At 43.5% G+C, this 24,992-nt stretch overlaps 1 protein-coding gene across 1 annotated transcript; it reads left to right on the top strand.

Moving 5' to 3' along the window:
* Positions 1-357: 357 nt before the first annotated feature.
* tecta (tectorin alpha) lies at positions 358-20,986 on the top strand. The gene is made up of 23 exons (XM_047607095.1): positions 358-628; positions 728-867; positions 973-1,260; positions 2,138-2,275; positions 2,358-2,523; positions 2,610-3,022; positions 3,121-3,691; positions 3,775-4,385; positions 4,466-5,036; positions 6,417-7,045; positions 7,580-8,237; positions 9,199-9,398; positions 9,572-9,952; positions 11,590-11,876; positions 11,952-12,232; positions 12,476-12,586; positions 12,968-13,170; positions 14,932-15,095; positions 15,203-15,451; positions 17,581-17,743; positions 17,839-17,923; positions 18,057-18,176; positions 19,079-20,986. Exons 1-23 carry the CDS (start codon positions 514-516, stop codon positions 19,180-19,182), a joined length of 6,648 nt encoding a protein of 2,215 aa, XP_047463051.1. The 5' UTR covers positions 358-513; the 3' UTR covers positions 19,183-20,986.
* The last annotated feature ends 4,006 nt before the right edge of the window (positions 20,987-24,992 follow it).

Here is a 24,992-nt window from a genome sequence, read left to right as displayed (position 1 = left end):
TGGGCAACTTGCCAAGCCGGGCACTGAACAACCCCAAAGGGCCACAGCAAGGACCTTGGCAATCCAAACCTACTCACTTAAAGCCATTAGTGCCCCAGTGTTTACGCTCCTCTCCCTTTAGCCAACAAGGCATGGATGGGTCCCAAACAGAAGTGGTAATGAGGTCCTAAGCAGCCTTGCGGCTTCAGACACTGAGACGCTGGAGCAGAGTGGGCCAGTCCAGTCAGCTGCAGGGAACGGAGGCACAGAGAGGCCTGTAGTCCACTGTTGTGGAATCACATGGGACTGTAAGGAAAATGTGATCCTGATACATTGTTCTGGCATGCATAATGGGGCCTTTTCAGGACTCCTCTGGGGAGACCTGGGAGCCCGATCTTAAAGAAATAACATGACGGTGGTTTGATGGTTCTCCCCCTCTCATCTTTTGTCCAGCAGCCTTGTTTATGAGAAGTCGTCCTGTGACTCATGTCTTCCTGTGTTTCCATTACGAAAATGCAACGCAGATAAAGTAGCATGGGTTTAAAACCACCTCACATCTCATTCTCTCTCTGTTTCGTCTTTAGAATGGTCAGACCAGGCTGTCCAGTCGTTCTGCTTCATCTCTTCAGCATCTTTGCACATACAGGAGGTATGTTTATTGATACACTTCAAATTCTACAACCAACAACCAAATTTACTAATTTTTGGAAGTTGGAAATTGTCGATTTCAACATTATTTTCCTATCAGCCCACACTCAGGATATCTTGTACCCATATGGACCTGGCCATAGGGATCTAGAGACGCCCAAGATGGACGATGGAAGTTCTCCTGAAATTACATTGCTTATCCCCTTCGTTTTCTTCAATTTCCCCTACCGCTCCATCTATGTAAGCTCAAGACTCTTTAATGCATCCATCATCCCTTTAAACCGATGTCTTACAAAGTATCCATCATAGTATCCGACAACACAACCCTCTTCTTTCTGCTCACAGGTCAACAACAACGGTGTGATCTCCTTCAACGTGCAAGTCAGCCAGTTCACACCAGAGGCTTTCCCGCTGAGCGACAGTAGATCGTTCATCGCTCCGCTTTGGGCAGACGTGCACAACGGCATCCGCGGAGACGTGTACTACCGAGAGTCCACCGAACCTGAAATACTGGAAAGGGCAACGCAAGATGTCCGGAAGTACTTCAAAAGCATGCCCACCTTCACAGCCAACTGGGTGTTTATCGCAACATGGCACCAAGTCACCTTCTATGGAGGAAGTCAGACGACTCCGGTAAAGTCCAAAATCTGCTTAATTTTCACATGAATTTCTAGTCGTTTTAATACAGCTACGGCTTGTGGAGGGGACCAAGCATATTTGAGAGCTTTTGAGTAGACCTGTATCAATAAATTATGGGCAGCAAGTTCTTGAGATTGTTCCAACAGGACTAGCCTGTCTTATTCTATGGTCACACTTCAAGCCACAAAACCTACAAACCATCAAGTGTGTCGGGCTGCTCTTCTCTGAGTCGCCACTGAAGCGTTGCTCAAGGCTCAATTTAGTTTTGTTAAAACTGGTGAAACAAATACATATGATTGGATACATATGATTGGTTGGTTTGCAGCCTTGTAACACAAAGCAACAAGTGTCCTACGGTAGTTTGTATTTTCATACAGCTTCAGTTGGACTAGACTTGTAGCCATGAACACACCATTAGCCAAAATTGTTCAGAAAGGACAATTATGCCGTATGACACTTCATCCTATTTCTGAATGTCCTTCAGCTCAGTATACATCACCTACAATGGTTTTTGCCTATCCCGTTTATTGTTATTTATGGTTTCACCGAATACATATTATCCTCTAAGTTGCTAAGTTGTAATGCTCTTCAACTTTGCTCTGGAAGGCCACATTGATGTAATGTGCTGGATACACAAATCATACAACTGTGTTAACCAACAAGGCATGATTTTGTTTTAATGAACTTCGATATGAGCATGATTCATGTCTTAAATTCATTTTGTCACATGGTGGAGATTTTACTGATCGAGTTGAATAATAATCCAATATATTTGAACACAGTTTCTGCCATTTTATAAATGTTCTGAATTTTTGTCCTCCCTTACTGTGCTCTTCATTTCCGTTCCTACCTTTTACCGTTTGTTTAAAAGGTGAACACATTCCAAACTGTACTAATCTCAGATGGCGTGGTGTGCTTCTCTATGTTCAACTACGGGGAAATCACATGGAGCACGGGAACAGCCAGTGGTGGCGACCCTTTAACGGGACTGGGTGGGACAACGGCGCAGGTATTGTCACGATCATTTCAAAGATAATTTGATGGTATGGAAACATTTGACCTGACGCTTCCAGCACCTTTCCCCTCTTCAGTCAGGTTTTAATGGTGGAGATATTGGTCATTTCTTCAACCTGCCAGGATCACGCTCAAATGACGTAGTGAACATTGAACAGACGACGAATGTAAATGTCCCCGGGCGATGGTTATTCCGCGTAGACACTGAACTTATAGATCCTGCAAATGGCTGCAGCTACAATGGCAAGTCCAAATCAAATGGCAGTCAGTGAAAACCTCTCATGTGCTTGCAGTGCTTGTAAAAACCTTGTCTTTCGTGCATCCTCCAGGGCGTTTCTATAGACGAGGGGAAATCTTCTGGCTCTCAGACCAGTGTTCACAGCGATGCCGCTGCCTCGACGCCAATAACGAGGTGCAGTGTCTCCAGGCTCCATGCGGTCAGCTCGAGACCTGCGAGCAACAGGAAGGAGCCTTCTACTGCCAACCCACTCGCACCAGCACCTGTGTGGTATTTGGGGACCCCCATTACCACACCTTCGATGGCTTCCTCTATCACTTCCAGGGCACCTGCTCCTACCTGCTGGCTCGGCCCTGCTGGGACATGCCGGGGCTGCCCTTCTTCAGTGTGGAGGCCAAAAATGAAAACCGGGGGGTCACCTCTGTCTCTTGGCTTAGAGACGTCACGGTGGAGGTGTATGGTCACCGAGTCATGTTACCCAAAGGCAGTTTGGGAACAGCCCAGGTGAGAAGATATCAATAATATTAAAATTAATATTTGTGTATGATGTTTCCCTTCATCCACCATTCGCTTTCCAAATTTCCCTCTGTGTCTCTCTTTAGGTGGATGGCTTGATGAAGACTTTACCAGTCCAGCTCGAACTTGGTGCTATCAGAGTTTACCAGTCTGGGGTTGCTGTTGCTTTAGAAACAGACTTTGGGCTCTTGGTGACCTATGATGGCCAACACTATGCGTCCATCTCCCTACCGAGCTCCTATTTCAACAACACCTGCGGCCTTTGTGGTAACTATAACGATGACCCTGCGGATGATCCTGTACTACCTGACGGCTCTCTAGCAGAAAGTGTGGTCGAGCTGGGAGGAAGCTGGCGGGCAGAAGACCCAGACTGGAGGTGTACGGATGGATGTGCGCAGAACTGCAGCACGTGCGACCCAGTAACGGAAGCTTTCTACTTTCGCTCAGACTATTGTGGGCTCATCAACAAAACCGACGGACCTTTTAGGGACTGCAGAGCTGTGGTGGATCCTACAGCCTTTGTGTATAGCTGTGTATATGACATGTGCAGCAACAGGGATAACATCACCACACTATGCCAGGCTATCCAGGCCTATGCACTGGCCTGTCAGGCCCTTGGAGTCACAATACGACCCTGGAGATCTCGCACCTTCTGTGGTGAGATTAAGATTCCTTATATCCATCAATTTACATACATTTACTTCGATTTCATCTGTTTATTTTCTCTTATTGGTCCTCAGCTTTGTCATGTCCGGCGAACAGTCATTACCAGGTGTGCACAAGTGCCTGTCCAGCTTCCTGCTCAGACCTCACTGCTCCGCTGTACTGTGCTCATCCATGCACCGAGGGCTGCCAGTGCGACCAGGGTTATGTTTTGAGTGGCAGTCGCTGCGTACAGCGCGAAGACTGCGGATGTGAGCACAACGGCCTCTACTACCCTCTCAATGCCACGTTCTGGGCTGGTCCCAGTGGTGAAGAGGGCGAATGCACCCTCCGCTGCACCTGCGGGCCTGCTGGGGAGGTCTCTTGTTTCAATGAGACCTGTAAGGAAGGCGAGGTGTGTGTGGCTGAGGTGGGCTTGTTGGGTTGCTACCCTCGGAGGGAAGGTGTGTGCTCAGTCACCCAGAACTCGGTGACATCCTCTTTTGATGGCACCTTCCTGCTATTCCCAGATGACAGCTCTTACTACCTACTGAAGCTGTGTGGTCCCGTGCCGGCTAACGGCTCATTGGTTGAGGTGAAGATAGGCAGGCGCCTGGTGAACAAAGGCCCTACTTGGAAAAGACCTGTTGTAGTTGCAGTGGCTAACGTGGAGGCTCAAATGGGAGGGGTGGATTTTGATACAGTGAAGGTTAGTATTTTCTCTAGAACCCCCAAACCTTATTATCTCTTTATTTTGCCAACAAATACCTATGATCTTTTGTCCACCAGGTAAATGGTGAACCAGTGGTGCTCCCATATGTTCACCCTATGGAGACGATAATGATCTACCGAGCACCAGGCAATGCTACAGTGGTGGAGTCCCGTGGTCTGCTTCGTGTCCACTACACACACCAAGGATCCCTCAACATCTCCCTTTCAACCCTCTTCTACAACGTTACATGTGGTCTCTGCGGCGTGTTTAATAGCAACACCACTGATGACCTCCGTCTACCCAATGGACGCCTTGCAGACTCCACTGAACAGTTCACAGAGGGTTGGCGGGCCATTGCCGATGATCTCACCTGCAACGGGGACTGTGACGACCTGTATCGCATGTGCACAGACTTGCGTCTTTACCAGAGTCCTTGGATGTGTGGCAACATCAACGACCCGGGGAATAGTTCCTTCCTGGCGTGCCATGCAGTGGTCAACCCCTCGCCGTTCTTCAGGAACTGCTTGTATAACATGTGCGTAAGGGAAGGGAACCGTTCAGCCTTGTGTTCCTCACTGCAGGCTTACGCTTCGGCCTGCCAGGATGCTCAAGTAGGCCTCGCTTCCTGGAGGAGTGCAACCAACTGCCGTGAGTAGATAAAAGTTCAAAGGCTCATATTTTGGTGGTCATCTGACCAGGCTTGACATAATTAATATGATGCAAGACATGGTTTACCTCGGCTAGCAGTGTCTGTAGACACAAACATGCACGAACAAAAATGTCTTCCTGTGAAACTCAACCTGAATGTCAACAACCTTATTATCGCCAGAGCAAACTTGTCATCGTCTTTGTTCTTAAACAAATCCAGATCTTTATCACAGCTGTCATAAAACATGTCATAGCAGGAAAAGGCCAGGTGAAACAAATAACAAACCGTGTTATTAGTTTCAGTATCAGAAGACATGTTCTGACAGTCATTCCTTGCAGTCTTAAAAAAACTTTAATTGCAGGCTGCAGCTTGAGTTCACAAGAGTTACTCTGACGATAAAGTTTGTGCAGTTTAAAACATTTCTACCACTGCTGCAACAAAATCCATGTCTCAGCTGACCATCATTAGCTAAATTTCCATTACCATTTTTTGTTTTTTGCAAAATAAAAGCGATATTTCGGAAAGTACAATCGCGCTTTCTACATGTGTCCATTGAAAGGTGTTTTGCAAATCAGCTGTAACTCTCATATCTCTTAAATTCTTGTCACGCAAATTCATCTTCCTCAAAATAAGGAAGATAAAATTCAAATGAACTGGTTACATGACCTTTTGTGTTGACCTCTGGTGTTATCTCTGGTGACGCCGGTGAAAAGAAGCACTCTTATTAAATCCAAGGTGATATCAAGTATCAAAACACTAGTGATGGTTGTGGTTACAGACACTGCTAGCCAAGATAAAACATATAAGTGTCCACACATACATATCAGGCATAACAATATGGCCACCTTCCCAATATTGTGTAGGTCTCTCTTGTTTCTCCAAAACAGTTGTGACTCATCAGAGAATGGACATGGGCCTTCTGAGGGTGTCTTGTGTAGCGTTGATAGTGGGGGCCTTTGGGTCCTATGGGTTTAGGTGAGGGGCCTCTGTGGAAACCTGGCATGCATGTGGATGTTACTTAGACATGTAGCACCCACCTAGACCAGACCAGGCACCCCCACCCCACAGCAATGACGCTCCTTGTTCCCAGCATGATGCAGCCTGACACACACACACACACACACACACACACACACACACAGAAAACCAGTTTAGGAACAACAACATGAAAAACAGCACAAGGTCAAATTCACTAGATCCCAAACTGTTCAAGTGTCTGTTGAATGATTAACAAAGGCCTTTCCCCTCCACCCATAGGACCCCAAATATATATATATATATATATATAAAAAATGTTAGGCCTGATATCTAGCAACTGCTGCCAAGAGGGAGTGATTTAAGGTTTTTGACTTGTCACTGTGTTTTCTCTCCTGTCTCAGCTCTCCCCTGCCCGGAGAACAGTCATTTCGATGAATGCACTAGCGCCTGCCCTCTGACCTGTGCCAACTTAGACGAACCCGAAGAGCCGTGTCCTTTGCCGTGTCAAGAAGGGTGCCAGTGCGAGGACGGCTTTGCGCTGCGGGATGGCCTCTGTGTGTCACGCAGTGATTGCGGCTGCATGGGCCACGGGCGCCAGTTGGCCACTAATCAGACTTTCTGGACGGACTGGGAATGCCAGGAGCGCTGCTACTGCAATGGCTCTGACAACAGCGTTTACTGTCACCTCTCACCCTGTCAGTCTGAGGAGTACTGCCAGGAGAACGACGGCCTGTATTTCTGCCAGCCGCGCACTGAGGCCCTGTGTGTGGCGGCCGGTTATGGACATTTTCTGCCGTTTGGCGGCGTACCGTTCGAGCTGCAGAGCTCTTGCACCCTTAGGATGGCCACAACCAGCTGTGGGGGTGAGAGCACGGAGCATGCTGCCATCAGTGGAGCTTTTCCTCCATTTAAAATTGCGGCTCGTAATGAGGAAAGAGACACGGGCCAGGCAATTTGGGTGAGGGGCTTTGTGCTGGAGGTCTACGACTATGAAATTGAAGTGTCTCGAAGCTACAAAAACACGGTCACGGTAAGTACCTGGAAAGTAAATTAATTATTTGAGAGTACTTGTAATGTGGAAGGAGATTGTGTTTTTTCATGCCCTGTGAAGGTCGCAGTTGTTGCATTTGTGAGGACACGTTATTTCTAATCAAGCCGATAGAATAACCAGGCAGAGGGTGAATTCCTCTTTGATTGGCTTAAGGCGGATCTAATTTCAATGGGCATCTTTTATCGGGCAGGATTTGGCTCGGACAAAACCCTGACCCTGAGCGACATTTGGACTGGGTTCACAAACCGACTAAAAGATCTGAGGAGAAACAGAAATGACTTACACACATCAACGGCACACACTCACACACCTTTTCTAATTTTCTCTTTCACTCTCTCTTTCTTAGCCATAGGCACTCTTTCAATCTTAGTCTTAATAGTATCCATTCATCCATTCATCCTTTCATGGCCTGGGTTTTCCCACATGCTTTGAAAACAAGTCAGGTCGATTAGAATCCTGGAAGTGGTTGTTCACCTTGTTCAGATGAGCTTTATGTCAATCCTCTTCACTCAGGTGAATAAGGAGCGATTGTACCTTCCGCTGAAGCTCGGCCCGGGAAAGGTCAACATCTTCACCTTGGGCATGCAGTTCATCCTGGAGACAGACTTCGGCCTGAAGGTGGCCTTCGACTGGAACACCCTCCTGCTCCTGACTTTACCCCGCGACCTCTACAACGCCACCTGCGGCCTCTGTCAGGGCGTGCCGTTATACCCACCCACCCTCACCACCACCGACTGGGGCATGACCTGGGCAGAGAGGGACACGTTCTGCCAGGTGGGCTGCGGAGACTCCTGCCCCCGCTGTGGCCTGGGGGAGAAGAGCGCCCTAAGTGACGGCCCTCTCATGGTGGCCGATGCCAACGCGGACGCTGGCACCGACAACGCCGTCGGTGAAGTCAACACGGGCATACGTTTCCACATCGGAGATGGGCTGTATGTGTTTGTGGAGCCTGAGGCAGTCAGGCTGTGCGGGTTAATCGTGGATCGGGGAGGTTTGTTTGCACGCTGTCACAGCAAGGTGGCGCCGGCGTTCTTTTACCAAAGCTGCCTGCAGGACACCTGTTTGGATCAGGGAGCTCAGGATACAATCTGTAACTGGCTGCAGATCTATGCCAGCACCTGTCTGACCCAGGGAGTTCCTGTTACCGGCTGGAGGAGTGACACGCCTTGTGGTGAGTACTGTAACTTCACATTGTTTGTCTGCGTGTGTTGTGGTTTCTCAGAGCCGTGCAGCAAAGCTGAGCAAGCTTCCTGCACACACCCTTATAAAATGTGGTTCCATATTGATGAAACAAAACATCAGAAAAGTTTTGAACTGGAAATGTGTTGCTGTGCATAAACTACGAGCCTCACTGTCTGCAATCCTAATTTCATCAGCAGAAAGTGGTTCCAGTGATATTGAATCCTCTGTAATGTTTCCCATAGGATTAGGAAGAGCAGATTTTAAGCTCAATGTGGGGGCACTGGCACCGGTATCTGCCATCTGACACTGGCTATTTCACAAGGGGTGCTAAGGCAGACAGAAAGCAATCTGATTCAGCACCCATCTATAGCTCAAAGTAGCCTTAATATAGCTTAAAGTTAGATATTTTAAAGAAAATAATAATAAACCTATTGACAGCCTGGTAGAAAAAAAAACTTTATGTTCTCTATAGCCAGTTTCCCCCTTCATGATAACCGTACCAGGCTGTAATCGTGTTTATTTCTGTTGCAAAGACTGCAGTTTTAACATGGAGATCTTTGGGGATTTATTTACTTTTGGGGCTAATTTCGGTTAATACTTAAATTTTAGCTTTATTTTTCAGCCCCAGAGGTTGCCTTATGATGAAAATTTACAGTGAGGTATGAAGATCTTTCAGTTCTAAGGGACTGGTGGGAAGTTTGAGGTTTAAATAGGTCATGGATATACTATGACCTTCACACACATGTTCATAGGTGTGTTTTTCCCTTGCTTGCAGTCATTATGCTAAACTAGGCTAACCAGGGTCTAAGTATAGTGACATGCAAACATGAACCTGATATTAAATGATCGTGTTTCCTAAAAATCCAGGTTTGCAAATAATTTAATCTGCAAATCTAGTTGAAAAATGGTGCATTGTGGTTGTATAATCGCTGGCTAATGTCTGTTCCCAGTCCCCAGCTGCCCGCCTAACAGCCATTACTCCAGTTGCATGACGGTCTGCCCGCCTCAGTGCGCCCCAGCCCGCGGCCAGAGGGACTGCAGCCAGGACTGTGTGGAGGGCTGCCAGTGTGACCAGGGCTACGTGCTCAATGGCAAGAACTGCATCCTGCCTCAGAACTGCGGCTGCTATACTGATGGCAAGTACTACGAGGTCAGTCTCACATCCAACCTCACGTGGCACATGCATAGTGACATACAGTATGCAGCCAAGAGTGTGTTTTAATACAAGTGTGAGTCATGTTGGTATTGAAAACAAATCAGTCAACTAAATAATCAATTAACCCTTTCAGCTCTGAGTTTAATAGCAGTCATGCTTTATTCCAGCCTAAGCAGCTGTTTTGGAACAGCGACTGTACCAAACGTTGCCAGTGCATCGGGCGAAACCTGATTCAGTGCGACCCAAGGCGCTGTAAAGCGGAGGAGGAGTGCACCCTGAGGTTCGGAGTGCGAGGCTGCTTCGCCCGACGTTCCCAGCACTGCGTGGCGTCGGGAGGTGGAGTGTTCAGGACGTTTGATGGGGCGTCCCTGCGCCTGCCGGCCTCCTGCTCCTTCGTCTTATCCACAAACTGTCACAAGCTGCCAGACCTCTCCTTCCAGCTCATCGCCAACTTTGATAAATGGAGCACGCCCAACCTCACCACCATCTCCCATGTCTACCTTTACATAAATGAAGAGAATATACTCATCTCCGGGAGCACTGTCAAGGTGAGAGAAAGATGTCGAACCTTGCTGGTAGCCATGGAAAAGCTTCTGATAAGGTTTTTTCATTTATTGCACATGCTGCTGGAGTCCTCCTCTTAGTACCTTCATGGTACATGGAAGGAAATAAAGGAATACAGCTTTTTCTGTTAGTCAAATAATGGAAAAATGCTTGACTTCGTCATTTACATCATCTGATGAATTTTATCCAGCTGCTTGAGTGAAAATCGAACTGAATTTCAATTGAAACTATATCATTTTATTCACTTCACATTTTATTCAATTCTCGAAATCATTTAACAGCTAAATACCTAAATATTCGTCTCAGGAGTTCGTAGGGACCAAATGAGAGCTAGAAATTGACTGAATATTGGACTGGAGCGTTGTCAGGTGGTCTGCGTCTGCAGGATCTTTGAAGAGTTTTCTAACTTATCAGCCAGTGTGTGTACCTGACACAACTATTAATGCAGTTTTAAAGCATGCACATTCCCAAAGAAAGGACATCGAGGACAACTATGGGATGGAAACTTATAAATGACATACAATACAAACTTCCTAACCCAATCCACTATTCAAACCAGACCAGCTAAAGCTCTGACATGGTGCATTTTTATCACTTATTCATTCATGATTTCTGGTTTAGTTACTTTCTCTTGGCCATAAGCAGTCTGCTATTAAAGAAGCCTTTGTCAGACGAATGAAACTGATCTAATTCAAATCTTTGAAAAGGTTCTAACAGTCCAATTTACCAATTACGGTGGCACTGATAGCCCGTTAAAGCTCCTCCAGTTCTGGCTTTAGTCACACAGAGGTAGTTAACGACTCTGTGAATGCCTTAAACTCTAGCTCCCAAGAATCCCGCTTGATCTCAGCAGACCATTGACCAAAACGTTTTAGTGAACTGCCCCAAGAGCAAAATGTTGGCATCGTTTTGTAAGGTTTTCCCGGATCATATTCACCAGAACGGAGTTAATTACAGCGCCATCTCAGATTGTCATAATCTTTGCTTCAGGCCGTCTCTTTTATTTGTCCATGAAATGTTTTGTGAATGTGTTATCTACTTATGCAGATGACTCATGAATTTCCATTTCTGCCCGAGGTGAGTGGGTTTAAACACCACTAATCTGTTTTTAAATCTGAGCTGGGAGAAAAAGACAGAAGTGTCATTTAAATGTCTCTTTATTGTCAAAGACTTTCAGTTCAGTACCATAACGGCAAAAAACTCGATGTTACATCTTCATTTCTCTCCACGTTTACAGTTATTAATGAAACTGAAATTGTCCCTCTCCATATTAAGTAGTTGTATTCCTGTTATTGGAGTTTTGTACTGAGTACAGGCCTGAATTAAGGTTGTGTTTGAGTAACAGTCCAATTTTTGCCAGATTTATTTTTTTTATCATTTCAGGGTTCAACAGATTAAAAAGAATGAAAACAAAAAGTTTTGTAATGGCAAAATATGGATCTTCAAGTTTTTTCTATTACATATTAACACACAGTCATGTGGTATTTGGGAACCTCCAAATGTTAAATCACCCTGAAAAGGAAAAGAAACACAAAAAAACACTAGACCTGCCACATCAGAGGTCAAAGATAAACTAAAGGATTATCTGTCCTGTTTCAAACATCTAAATATCTCTTTCCAGGTCAATGGTACTCCGGTATCGGTACCATTCCTAACAGGGCTGATGACCCGTCTGACCACGTCCGAAGGTTTCATCGTCATCGATACGCCCCAAGACATCCAGGTCCGCTACAATCGCTTCAACACCCTTAGCATCACAATGGGCCAGCGACTTCAGAACAAGGTGTGTGGCCTTTGTGGGAATTTCAACGGGGACCCCAGTGATGACTACATCACCTCCAGGGGCAAGCCGGCTGTCAGCGCCCTGGAGCTGGCCCAGAGCTGGAAGACCAATGGCATGCAGAACAGGTACATCCAGGGATCGGTCATGAGGTTCTCTAAGACATACTGTACCTCACTAATATAGAGAAACATCTTTTCTAGTTGTGACGAGACCCAGTATGTGGCTCTGGCCCAGTCCTGTGACAACACGGCCGTCCTGGCTCTTCAGGGTGAGGACGCCTGTCAGAAGCTGACACAGCTGAAGGGCTTCTTCCAGCCATGCCACGGCCTGTTGGATCCCCGGCCCTTCTACCAGTCCTGCTACTTGGACGGCTGCTATAATCATCGCAAGGCTCAGGTCTGCGGATCGCTGGCAGCCTACGCAGAGGCTTGCCGGTCCATGGGCACCCTCACCACCAAGTGGATCACCCAAGAAAACTGCTGTAAGGACACCGTGAGACAGCAGCCTCTTTTAAACATGGACACACTTCTCCGTAACTTTATATTTGGAAAGCTGCAGTTTAAAATCTACCCAATCTCAGACAGTGTGGTTAAATTTGAAACGACTCTTCAACAAATCGTTGTTTGCCACGGTTTGGTTTCCTAGTCGTCGTCCTCTTCATGCATATTCTATAATCTATCCTTGTGTGTGTGACAGCTAACATTGTTTGTGGACCTGTCTTTAGCAGAATGGATCTATGACCCCTGTGCAGGAGAGATCTGCACAAACTTCACCTGTGAGCTGGAGAATGGAGGCGACCTGTGCGGCTGTCCAGAGTTACCCACCAGCAACGGAGGTTAGCTTCATATAACTCTCCTCTGTTTAAAGGTTACAGAGGGATACTTTGGTTTAAGGGCCTTTAAAAGTGGTTTATGGCTTTAACTTTAATTTAAAATTGATTCCTTGGACATATTTTAACCTCTCAACTGACTGTTTATATGATCCACATTCAGTCAATTGTAATTACTTTTAGTTTATTTTGGTGTTTCCACTTCACATTTCAACTGACCTCATTATTTTGTTTTCAGATTAGAGTTTATTTTACCTTTCTGTTTTTAAATACAACACTAATCGCTAACTAGCACTTTATTGTAGTATCCACATCCTGGTTCTGGGTTCTGGATCTTAGTTTTACATATTATATTATATATATCTGTCTGTCTATCTTGTCCGGCAGGTGAGGACGATATCATCCAGGCAGAGGTGACCTGTAAGCATGCCAAGATGGAGGTTTCCATCTCTAAGTGTAAACTCTTCCAGCTGGGCTTTGAGCGAGAAGACGTCAGGATCAATGACGAGCGCTGTTCTGGCATCGAGGGAGAGGACTTCATCTCCTTCCACATCAACAACACCAAGGGACACTGTGGCTCAATTGTACAGGTTTGTCTACATTCACCTGTACTACATTTTGCATGAGTATTGACTGTAGGGATTACTTTGTTTTCCAGCTGATTTGTCTTTTTCAAACTATGTGAGTGACACTTTGTCCACTTGTCACTCAAAATGTCCTGGCAGCTAAAATATGTGTATCATTGGATTACTACGGACGTCATAGCCTAGGAGGTTAAGTCTAGTAATTAAGCCTCAGCTTATAGTAACACAACACACTAAATACGTGCTGAACATTTTTGGCAAATGCACTGACCTGCTATGCCCCAGTACAGAGATGACGTTTGGCTGTGATTACCATAGTTTAGCATAAAGACTGGAAGCAGTGAGGATACACTGCCTCTAATCCACTGTTTAGACCTGGTATTAAACCAATTACAGTTTAAAGTAGAGGTGTGAACATAGCCAGGATGCATTGACGACACAAATCTGGTCTGTCTGGTCTTTGGTAGTGTGAGCTCATTGTGATTTCACACTATCAAAACTACTGTGCAGTGGTGTGGAGGCTACCACTGATGCAAGAAGCAAGAAGGTTCTGGGTTTGAATCATTTTACCAACTTTCTTTCACTGCTTTCTGCTTTTATTACTGCTGGTCGACTTGCCTTTGGTGCTTTCACATCGCCAGAAGTCCCGGGTTGGACCTCCCACTGCGAGAGCTGCGTGCCTCATACGTCATTGCGTACATTGCAGATAAACAAAGCGGGACATGGTGTATTTTTTTAACACTTTCACAACACACTTTGTTGTTGACCTGATGAATGGACCGGTCAAACCCCCACTCTTTCAAAACGGTGCTGATATTTGAATAAATCACTGTGTCCTCCACAGTGCCCGATATCTGATGCAGAGCGCTGCCATGATCATTAAGAAAGTGTGGGATATCGCTATACAAACTGTATATAAACAAGTGATCCTTGATCCGTACAGTTTCCCAATCATTAGGGTGGGGCTAATTCACCTATGTGCTTCCAATAACGATCATGTAACAACAAACTTGATTTGTTTGATTGAAAAAAAAGAACAAAAATTCCTGCCCTTCAGAGATCAGTCTTTATGGGAGTAGACCAAAAATCGGAATGTAACAGGCAGATAGATCAACGTCAGAGTGACCCAGGTCGACGCGGCTTTGACGTGAACAGGAATGCTGCGTCCACCCAGGTTTTTCTCTAAGCCAAGCCCATAAATTCCTGGGTTGTTTGACCAGGTCGACGCTTTCACATCGCTTAAGTGGAGTTTGCATGATTTCCCTGTGTCTACGTGAGTCCTCCAGCTTCCAGCTTCCAGCTTCTTCCCACCACCCGCCATTCACTGTTGATACTTAATTGGCTTTAGGTGTGAGTGTGAATGGTTGTCTATCTCTCTGGGCTACCCCTGAGATAGACTGGTCCAGGGTATGCCCTGTCTCCAATGAGTCATATTTATGAACACCTACTTAACAGATTTTTTTCGTACCCAGACTTTTTTTCAGTTTCTGTGAACACATTACAGGCTAAGCTGTTCCATCCGCCTTCGTGTCTTTATGCTAAGCTAGGCTAATGATATGCACAAGATTTATGTGTGGATTGAATAAATAGAGTACTCTTACAAGTTTATGAGCTGTGTCTTTAAATCTGTTTCTGCTCAGGCAGGCTAACCCTGACTCCCCGCACCGTTATCGAGACTGCTGTTTATCACCCTCGCGAAGACAAAAGCCAACTATGAAACAATGAAATACCGAATAATAATTAGATAACTCTTTGTGTGTCTGACAGTCGAATGGCACACACATCATGTACAAGAACACTGTGTGGATAGAGAGCGTGAACAACACTGGGAACGTCATCACCAGAGACAAGACCATCAACGTTGAGTTTTCCTGCGCCTACGAGCTGGATCTGAAGATCTCTCTGGAGACAGTCCTCAAGCCCATGCTCAGGTCAGACAATGCACATTACGATAGACATAATATATACACTTTATATATTCCAGTTTAAGTAACAAGAGCATAACACTTTTATCATCTATCATCCTTTTTTCCTCCAGTGTCATTAACCTCACCTTGCCGACCCAGGAAGGGAACTTCATTACCAAGATGGCTCTGTATAAGAACTCCTCGTACCGCCACCCATACAGGGAGGGGGAGGTGGTGCTCAGCACTCGGGACGTCCTCTTCGTCGGCGTCTTTGTGGAGGGGGCGGATGAAAACCAGCTCATCCTCATCGTAAACATGTGCTGGGCCACGCCGTCCCGCTACAGCAGCGACCGACTCCGATACATCATCATAGAGAGAGGGTGGGCTGGAGTCTCTTTTTACAGTAATACATCTAGATAATTTATTAACTATTACTCAGATTCTGAACAATATAAAGATCATCAAACCAGGGAACTGTCTATTTTACCCATTTTGACTGTAGTTCCCCGTCTCTGCATAAAGATCTAATCTATCTAATCTATGTCTTCTTATTTTAATTCTGTAAATAACTTTAAATATCTACAAGCCAGACCAACTTTCCCAGACCACACAACTTTTGTCTCTCCTTTGGGAAGGGTTGGAGACGTCACTATCAAATCTACCAAATCTACCCGGTGAAATTGTTTGGGCGAGGCACTGAGAAGAGTAACAACAACACAGTCATTGAATTAGTTTTCAACAAAATTGCTCTGGTTGTTTGTCGGACTATCCTGCAAACAACTATCCTATTATTTTCTATTTTTTTCCCTCTATATCAGTTAATACACGCCTACTAATAAAAACCAAATGGTGTGCGTCAAGACTGATGTGACTTGATTATGGGTACACCAGGCCCTTAAATCACAATAGCACAAACTGCATAAACAAAGGTTTATTGTGAATTATGCAACCGATTTATTGTATATGAACAGTAAAGCTGACAGGTGCAAGCTAATTTATTTACATGACACAACAAGGCGTTTCACCATGCATTGTGTGATGGGAGTATTGCGAACAGGCTAGAGACACTACCGCCTTCTATTGTGGGAACTTTTAAGGCACAGTCGAGTGCACATGCAGAAACATTTTAGCCAGTAAATGTAGTAAAGTAATGCACACTTGGAGTTTTTTCAAGCTAGTTCGGAGGTGAGATGTGCAAGAAGTCGCCACAGTAGTTTACTTTTTCTTTTTTTCTGTGGAATCAGTCTTTTTTCTCTTGATGTTAAATAACTTGACTTCATGATATTGAGATTAGGGCATTGTTGGTGTGACATCTCTCACAAGATTCCACAAAAACTCTGTTTTTCTCAAGGCTGAAGATGACTCTAGTTGTATGTTTGGGGTCACTCTTATGCTGAAGAATGACAATAGAATAAACGGACGCCTCTGTGAAGGCATTGTACATGTTGAATGGGAGTCTAAACACACGGAGAGGGCTGTTGAGTTAAAAAATAGAAATTGTAGAAAAGAGACACTTTCTCTTTTTGACCACACAAGACCCATGTGTATTTAATCCCCCATGTTAGCAAGTAAGTGGCTTTTGCAACAATACAACCATGCCAACAGAAACAAGGACAAAGAGATAAGACGTAACAGTAGCTGGGTTTACATAGAGCTAAATACTCCAATTACAATTGGTTTAGAAGCTCAAACCGAATGAAAATGCTCCATATAATCACCTCAATGGGAATAAACAGGCCCGAACCGATTTAAATTCCATTCGGTTTCACAGGGGTAGAATATTCCTTTTCCCAAACCAATCGAAAGTCATTTAAACAGGGGATCGGAATGAAGTCAGGCTTCGTTCTGTCTGCACATGCTCTGTCTTGACAAACATGTGCAGTGATGTTTCTTCAACTTGTCTGTGCCTCACGCTTAGACGGCAAAAGCCAAAGATAGACCAAAGCGTGGAACAAATTTGGAACCGCTGGAAAACCTTGAATACAGGCTACTATTAGTCTAACACATTAGCAAAAGTGGATACGACCCACCTGACATTCTGAATCAAGCTGTTGCTTTAATAATAAAAGTGTAAAAACAACTACTATACTGATTAGACGAGAGACCGCCATCTTGGATCAGTCATGTGTTCGGATTGGCCGTTCAGATTGAAATGAGAGGTATATGTGAACATCAGATCAGAATAGATCACCTCACATGTAAACAGTTTACCTGAAACTTTCAATCAGAATGGGAAAAAAGTCTCCATGTAAACCTCCATGTAATACTGTGCAGAACACCAGTGATTATGGTTAATTGTGTCCCTTTAGTGTAGTTGTATTAGTGCTTTTGTTAAGTGACACTTGATCCGTGTGGATTAATAGAAAATAAAATGGCATAAAAACACAAAACAAAAAAAACACCTGAAGTGAATGTGGCTGCATACAGTGTGGTGTTAAAAGGCTGACGTCCTTCCAGCAGAAATCTGTTTTGATTTTGGAACCCAGTCTGTTGCTTTAACCCTCTGCAGGTGCCCAAACATTAAGGACAACACCATCGGCATGGCGGAGAACGGCGTTTCCCTCACCTGCCGCTTCCACGTCACTGTCTTTAAGTTCATCGGGGATTACGACGAGGTCCACCTGCACTGCGACGTCTCCCTGTGCGACTCTGAAACAAACGCCTGCAAAGTGGTGAGGAACCCCAGAAAAAACACTTAATTAGTCTTTATTAAGCGATGAAACTCTCTGCTGGGTGTTTTAATGTACGTCAACTGCATGTGAACCAGAACTGTCCGCACAAGAGGAGAATGTACTCGGAGGACAGTGACCATAAAGAGCACATACTCAGCGTGGGACCCATAAGGAAGAGAGGTAAGCACATGGCGACGTCCATCTGCCCCAGAACGTCTTCAAGAAACCGACATTCAAAGGACAGAAATGACATATATTCACCATCTTGTCCGACAGCTGCTCAGTATCTGAACTGTTTCTGATGTGTCCTCAGAGGCCGACTGGTGCGGGGAGGCCAACGGAGGCTGTGAGCAGATCTGCACCAGTAAGGGAACTGGGCCCGTCTGCAGTTGTGTGACGGGGATGCTGCAACGAGACGGGAAAAGCTGTCGGAGTAAGGGCCGCGCCATACACCGATCAGCCACAACATTAAAACCACTGACAGGAGAAGTGAATAACAATGACCATATTAAGACAATTCCGTGTTCTGCTGGGACCTGACATACATGCATGTGGATGCTGCTGAGACATCTAGCAACCACTGACCCATTGTGACGTCACTCATTAGATTCTGAACGTCGAAAATTAAGGCTGAGGCTGTGGCCGCCATATTGGATGACATTTACTCCACCCACACTCGTATACTCCAAATATGGACATGGGGTCATGTTGGGGCGGAGCTAAAGCAGCCTGGACGTTGAGACCCGCCCACCCAACTCTGTGCTACCAGTTAGCTCAGGCTACCACCTGTCACTCAAAGCGGGAATGCCCTTAATTTTGCAGAATTTTAAACTTTAATAAAAAATCACACTCCGTACAGTCATCATAAATAGTGAAACAAACGATTGAAACCAAAATAGTTATTTGTATCGGGCTGTAAACATGTTAAATATTGCTGTAAAGTTGGGCTTTTTAACATGGGGTCTATGGGGATTTGCTTCCTTTGGAGCCTCAAGTGGCCACTCTATGAACTGCAGTTTTCAGGACGCAGCCTGACACAAACACACAAAAACAGTTTAGGAACAACTAAAAAGGACATGACAAACAGCACGAGGTGTTCACCTGGCTTCCCAAACTCATCTTTGGGATGATCGATCTACAGAGGCCTTTCCCCTCAACCCATAAGCCCCAAAAGGCTAACAACATCCTTTTTCCAGAAACCCTCAGAAGGCCCATGTCCATTTTCTGATGAGTCACAACTGTTTTGGAGACCTACGCAATATTAGGAGGGTGGACATAATAAAAAACAAAAAAAAAAATATTTAAAATAATGTGTCACATTCTGTCTTTTTGCAGCTGTGAGCTCCAGTCGTCACCTCAACCCTGCGGTTCCTCTGCTGAGCGCCAGCGCTGTGATGTCCGTGCTCCTGCCCCGTGTTCACACTCTCCTCCTGTCCTAACGTCCTGCCCCGCAACCCCCCCTGCCCACCCACCTTCCCGCTGCAGGACGGCATACACATTCTGTCAGACACAGAAAAAGACTTGAAGATGCGCAGAGCATCGCCGTTGATTAGCCAGTAGATCAGCTGTGTTCCAGTCAGACAATATAGACAGAATACACTGTACATTGACAAATTATTGAATCCACATATCACTGATGCAGTCTGAAGGTAAGTCAGCTTTTTATAGACACGGGGACGGTCGGTCACTTTCGTCGCTTTCACCATTATTTACATCTATCACCTTGTCGCCACTGTGCGTAGAGTTTATCGTGTGATTAGAATTTTTTTTCCTAATGGTTCAAAAGTGGTGCAAACTGTTTATAATTTTTTTTCTTTGTAGAAAATGAATGTGTTTCTGATTCTACCACCAGATGTCGCCAAAGAAAGACCATTTCCAGTCACACTGAGTTGAAGTAAGGTGATTAAAATCACACAGTGACTGTTAAGAGAAAGAGAAATCAGTGAGTTTACACCGAACCTAAACCACTACTAGTTATAGCGAAGAGCTGAACATAATTAAAGGAATCATGGTTATGGATTAATGGAAGTCAATATACAATATGCAGTGCAGGTTGGTAGACTAGAAATCACTTGAATTGATTCACAGAAACTTCTCTGCAACCTTTTTTTTTATGTATTTGTACAACTTTCTGATCAGTTTCTTTAATTTTAAAACATGTCCTGCAAGTATTTTGTGCTTTGAATCACTGCATTAAAGTTTCTCGATTTCAAAATTAGGTTAATGGTCGGACCAATAAACCTGTTATACTTAAATGACAGTTAAAAGATATGGAAGTTAATATTTGTCAGATTAACTTGTAATGAAGACAGGGATCTCATCCAGCTCTGATAGCAGCAGATTATCATGTACCTGCATTAGAGACGGTTAACTGAAACTATTTAAACAACGTAAACTGTAAAGTCGACCTATATTTGTCCACAGTTACACAACATCTAGATTCAGCCACCGGCTGTGATGATGGTGCTTCTGTATGTGATTTATGTTCATTTGCAGGTGAAGGATCTCCTTTGCAAAAATTTGACGTTCAGCTTGAGATAGTGGCAAGATTTTAAAGTTACTGTATTTTTCTTGAGAAAGTAGCAGAGCCTAGTTGCATTGACACTTTGCTGATCACAATACAAGATGTCAGATTGGTATTTCTTTATCCAGACGAGACTCCCAGACAGTGGACCTACTCGCTGGCTTTAACCAGAGCAGAGCTGATCCATTGACTTAATATTTGACCTCCAGACTGGCTAAGCAAACAAAACCTAAACCAGCTCGTCGCAGAAAGAAGTTATGGATCACATATGCAGGAAACTGTTAGGTGACATATTTTGTTAATGTGAACAGCTGGAGAGTAGAGTATAAATCGGATGTGGATTTTATGAATGAAGCAAGTATTTATGTGCGAGAGGGACACTCTTATATTTTATGTGATGAAAATTGGGTCTCATGCAAGATAAAATATTTCATTCCAATCATTTGATCGGTCTTAATCTTCTCATGTGTTGTGAAATTTTGATGGAGTCATGCAGAAAAAAGCAGTTTTTCCATGGTTAGGCCTGTTTTGCTACTTTCCATGTACAAATGTACAGTTTGGTGGTTCATGTCATGACTTTTTTCTTCTTTTCATAATGATAATCAGTATCTTTTTTTTTTAAGAAAAAAAAATGTTTAAACATGACCAAAAGATGTCTGCTTATTCTTTGAGAGCAGCGCCACACCTTCCATGAATAAATGAAGAAGTTCTCAATGACAGCATGAATGGAGTTTATTGGAAGACAGAGGTGTTTTTTATACCAGTGTTGGTATCTTAACAGCTGTGGCGACTAACATCTATTAAAATCACAAAATGGTTTAAAAGAAAAAAGAAGGATAACAATGTGCAAAATGGGAATTCCAATAACATCCTTTATTCCTTCTATAAAAATGTGCTTTTATTGAATCTTAAAAAGGCCTTTGTTACTGTGAATCATGATAGTACTTCACTTTCATCCAATACAATTAACTGGGTGAAATACTATCAGGCAGGGTGCAGTGTGTAAGGGTAAATGGGGACATATCACCACCGTTAATCGCTGAAATGGGTGTACCCCAGGGGTCTATCCTAGGACCGAGTTTAGTTAGCTTGTATATCAATGACTTACCGTTGGCATGCAAAGGGTGTGAAGTATAGATGTATGCAGATGATACAGTCATCTATGTCCATGCAAAAACTAGAACACAAGCAACTACAAAACAACAATGCATGTACAAAAATGGCCAGAGTCTCAACTGTATCTTAACATAAAGAAAACAGTCTGTATGTTTTTAGGAAGACAAATGATGCAACAGGCTGTGATGCTAAAGTAACCCATCATATTTTAGATAAATTAGAAACTGCTTCACAACACCTGTTGCAAAATGAAAGCAATGATCATTCCTCATTTTACCTATTGTATGACAAGTTGGATCCATCCACTCCATCATCACTGCAATACCCCTTTCACATCAAAAACACAGGGTTGACGCAATATTTTCAGACCCGGGTTGACCTGCCTTTAGTGTGCTTTCACACTACCAGCAGTCCCGGGTCTGACCTCCTGCTCCTGCTGTGAGAGCTGTGTGCCTGTTTTTTTTCCCTCCCTCTCTGTCACAAATATGGTGAGGATTATATAACCAACACTGCAATCAGAGTCTTTGCATAGGCTGACAAATGATGACAAGCACACAAAGGGGCAAGGTGCAGAGTGATATATTTCAAATCAATCAATACAAAACCATTGAGCACCATAAAACATCAAATTAACAGTATAATAATACATGCAAGTACACTAACAAAAAGCAAAGAAAATACATTTAAATCGTGGCTTTTTTTTTCTTTTTTAATCAAACGTACATAAACTTCACCTTCATGGCTCCTCACTGCACATGCAGCAGGACTTGATAGACAGGAAAGGTGGTATTGCTTTTATACCGCATTAACCCCGCCCACACGGAACAATCCATTCTAACATCCCTTTTCCTGTGCACTTTTAGCTGTTGCAGAGTTCATCCTTTGTTCACCCATTTATTGTTGTTTTACATTTCACATTCTTTTCACACAAAGACCAATTTTAACATGACTAATCATTATTGTAGTATTATTTTTCCAGTCGGTCCACCTACACCCATTCCATGGTACAGGTGCAATCAGTCAGTACCATCAGTCCTCAACAAGCAATCAGTTCCCTATTTAAACAATGAAAATCGAGGCCACAGCTCTTTAGCAATCCAGGAAGCAACACAGTTCCAGGAACCCTGATTGTGCACCCCCAGGGACACAACACAACCCCAAGTAGCCATTTGAATAGTCTTTGTTTGGTGTTCCTTTAGTGTGTCAGAGGTGCATCCATGGATGTAGAGTAGCTTGCAGATCTCATGGTCTTGCCATTGTGCTGCCATGATTGATTAAAAAAAGAGTGCCATATCGCTATTCAAGCTGCATATGAACACAGCCGCACATGTGCAGTTCACGTCAAGATTCCTGAACATGAGGTAGGACTAATTCACCCATTAACGGCCATGTAACAACACATTTAATTTTTTTCATTGAAAAAATAAATAAATTAATTAAAAATTCTCTGCCCTTCAGAGATCGGTGTCTTGTGGGAGCAGATGAAAACTTTGCTCTGTTTTTGAGCTGCTCGCAGCCCTGGAGCTTCTACAATGGCACAGTTTGACGGGCTGTCCAGTGACAAAATCACTTTCACATCGCACCCATCATAAATGGTCATCATAAATCATAAAAGGCAGCATTCTTTGAATTTATAAAGCAGAAAGATTTCTGCAGAAAAGGAACGAGGTCAGCCATTAGCTTCTAAACAAAACAATACCGATTGACGTAAGAAACTGCACTTCTAACAATACCTTTAATCTCCCCCTGAAGTACTGGTATGAAGAACCAAATATTTGAACACCATTAGCTGTATCTGCTATAGCCTACACTTTGTTTCGATTTCATCTATTGTTCTGGTTGTTTTATTCATTTTGTTGGTTTGCTGATTGTTTTATAATTTATTTTATCTTTGATAAAGCCTAATGGCTAATGCTTAGTTTTTAGTGATGAATAACTATGTTTTTTTATCACAGATATGACAATGGTTCTTAAAACTTCATAGCAAAAGGACTACAGTTGGAAAACAGCCAGCTGGCTAACACTTGCACATTTATTATGTAATTGATTAATGTACAATGTTCCTTTTTTTAAATAAATAAAACCATTACAAAATTAAAAAACAAGGCTACTAATACTTAAAATCAATGCATATAACACAATGTTTATGTTTTATTATATAATTAAAATAATATTAATTGTAATTATCGTACTATGTGACCTATATATAAGCATCTACAATATCTTCAATAGGATTACATTGTTTATTGGTTAAAATGGTAAAAAATAAAAAAAATAAAAGGTGACTTAACTTAAAGACTTAAAGATTTCTTCTTAAATATTGAAAAATTCCTAAGTCAGATCACGACCTATATAGTGTTCATGGATTCTCTGCCGCTGTGTTTCTGTATCTAACGGGAAGTAAACTTCAGTCTTTGCAGCCGTCTCCTAGCAACACAGCAGCCAGTAAATAATGTGTCTCATCCGTTCACACCTTGAGATTTCTGCACTCGTCGGCTGAAAAGTTGCGAAATTAGCGCGCAATGAGTCCTTAACGCCTTTGAGGGATTTTAGTTTGCTGTCGTCATACATTAATTATCTGTGACATTTGACTGCAATCAGAGTGTGGGTGGAAGAAAGTGGCTTTGCAGTTCAAACAATGAGTAACAACTTAATATAGCCACTAAGCTTTTCCGCAGTTAATGGTTTTGAATGCTTGCTCTATATCCCAAGAGTATCCAAGAGACAATGATACAGAAACAGTATCATACACTGTCATATGCTCCTATAAGTGTGTTGTTTTATATTTGTTTTTGTACCATGGCAGCCCCAAGCATTTTGTGCAGGGTCTCTTTTTCTTTTTGATTGGCGGCCTGCGAAGCATTTTGAGACAATTTGGATTGTTAGCAGTCTTCTCAGACACACACTCTTTAGATATCTACACTCCGTGCAGCCCTGAGATTCTAGATGTATAAAACTGAAAAAACGTCTCACTAAACGTCTTCGTCTTGACTCTAGGAACCATTAAAAGGCTGGTACCAGAGGACGTCAGGGCTGCAAGGGGCCGATATCGTAAAAGTAGATCTGATAAATACAAGGGACCAAAACCATTAAGACATTTATAAACCAATAAAAGAACCTTAAAATTTATCCTGAAACACACAGGGAGCCAATGCAGCGATCTTAAAACTGGTGTAATATGGTCCGTCTTTCTGGTCTTCGTCAGCACACTTGATGCCATAAGACGACTGGAGACAATAAGAGCACAATGACTAAAAAAAATAAATAAATAAACATAAACCATGCAATACTTTTTTTCACTAAATTAAAGAAGTCGCCTAATTGTGCGTTACGCCGTGAATCCTCCCAAAAGAACAACTGAATTTACTTTGACTGTTAAGAACCGACACCTGAAAGTGGAGATAATAAAAATAAACAGTTTATACCAATAGATTTAATAAGAAAAGGCAAATATACACCAATCAGGCATAACATTATGGAGAAGTAAATAAAAATCATTCCATGTTCTGCTGGGAAACGTTTGGACCTGGAATTCATTCATGTGCATGTGACTTAGACCAGGTGATCATAATGTTATGCCTGATCAGAGTAGCTTCTGCAGGACGAGGG

This window comes from Mugil cephalus, chromosome 15 (genome assembly GCF_022458985.1).
Source record: "Mugil cephalus isolate CIBA_MC_2020 chromosome 15, CIBA_Mcephalus_1.1, whole genome shotgun sequence".
Lineage (NCBI taxonomy): Eukaryota > Metazoa > Chordata > Actinopteri > Mugiliformes > Mugilidae > Mugil > Mugil cephalus.
This window is presented reverse-complemented; position numbering and strand designations above follow the sequence as displayed.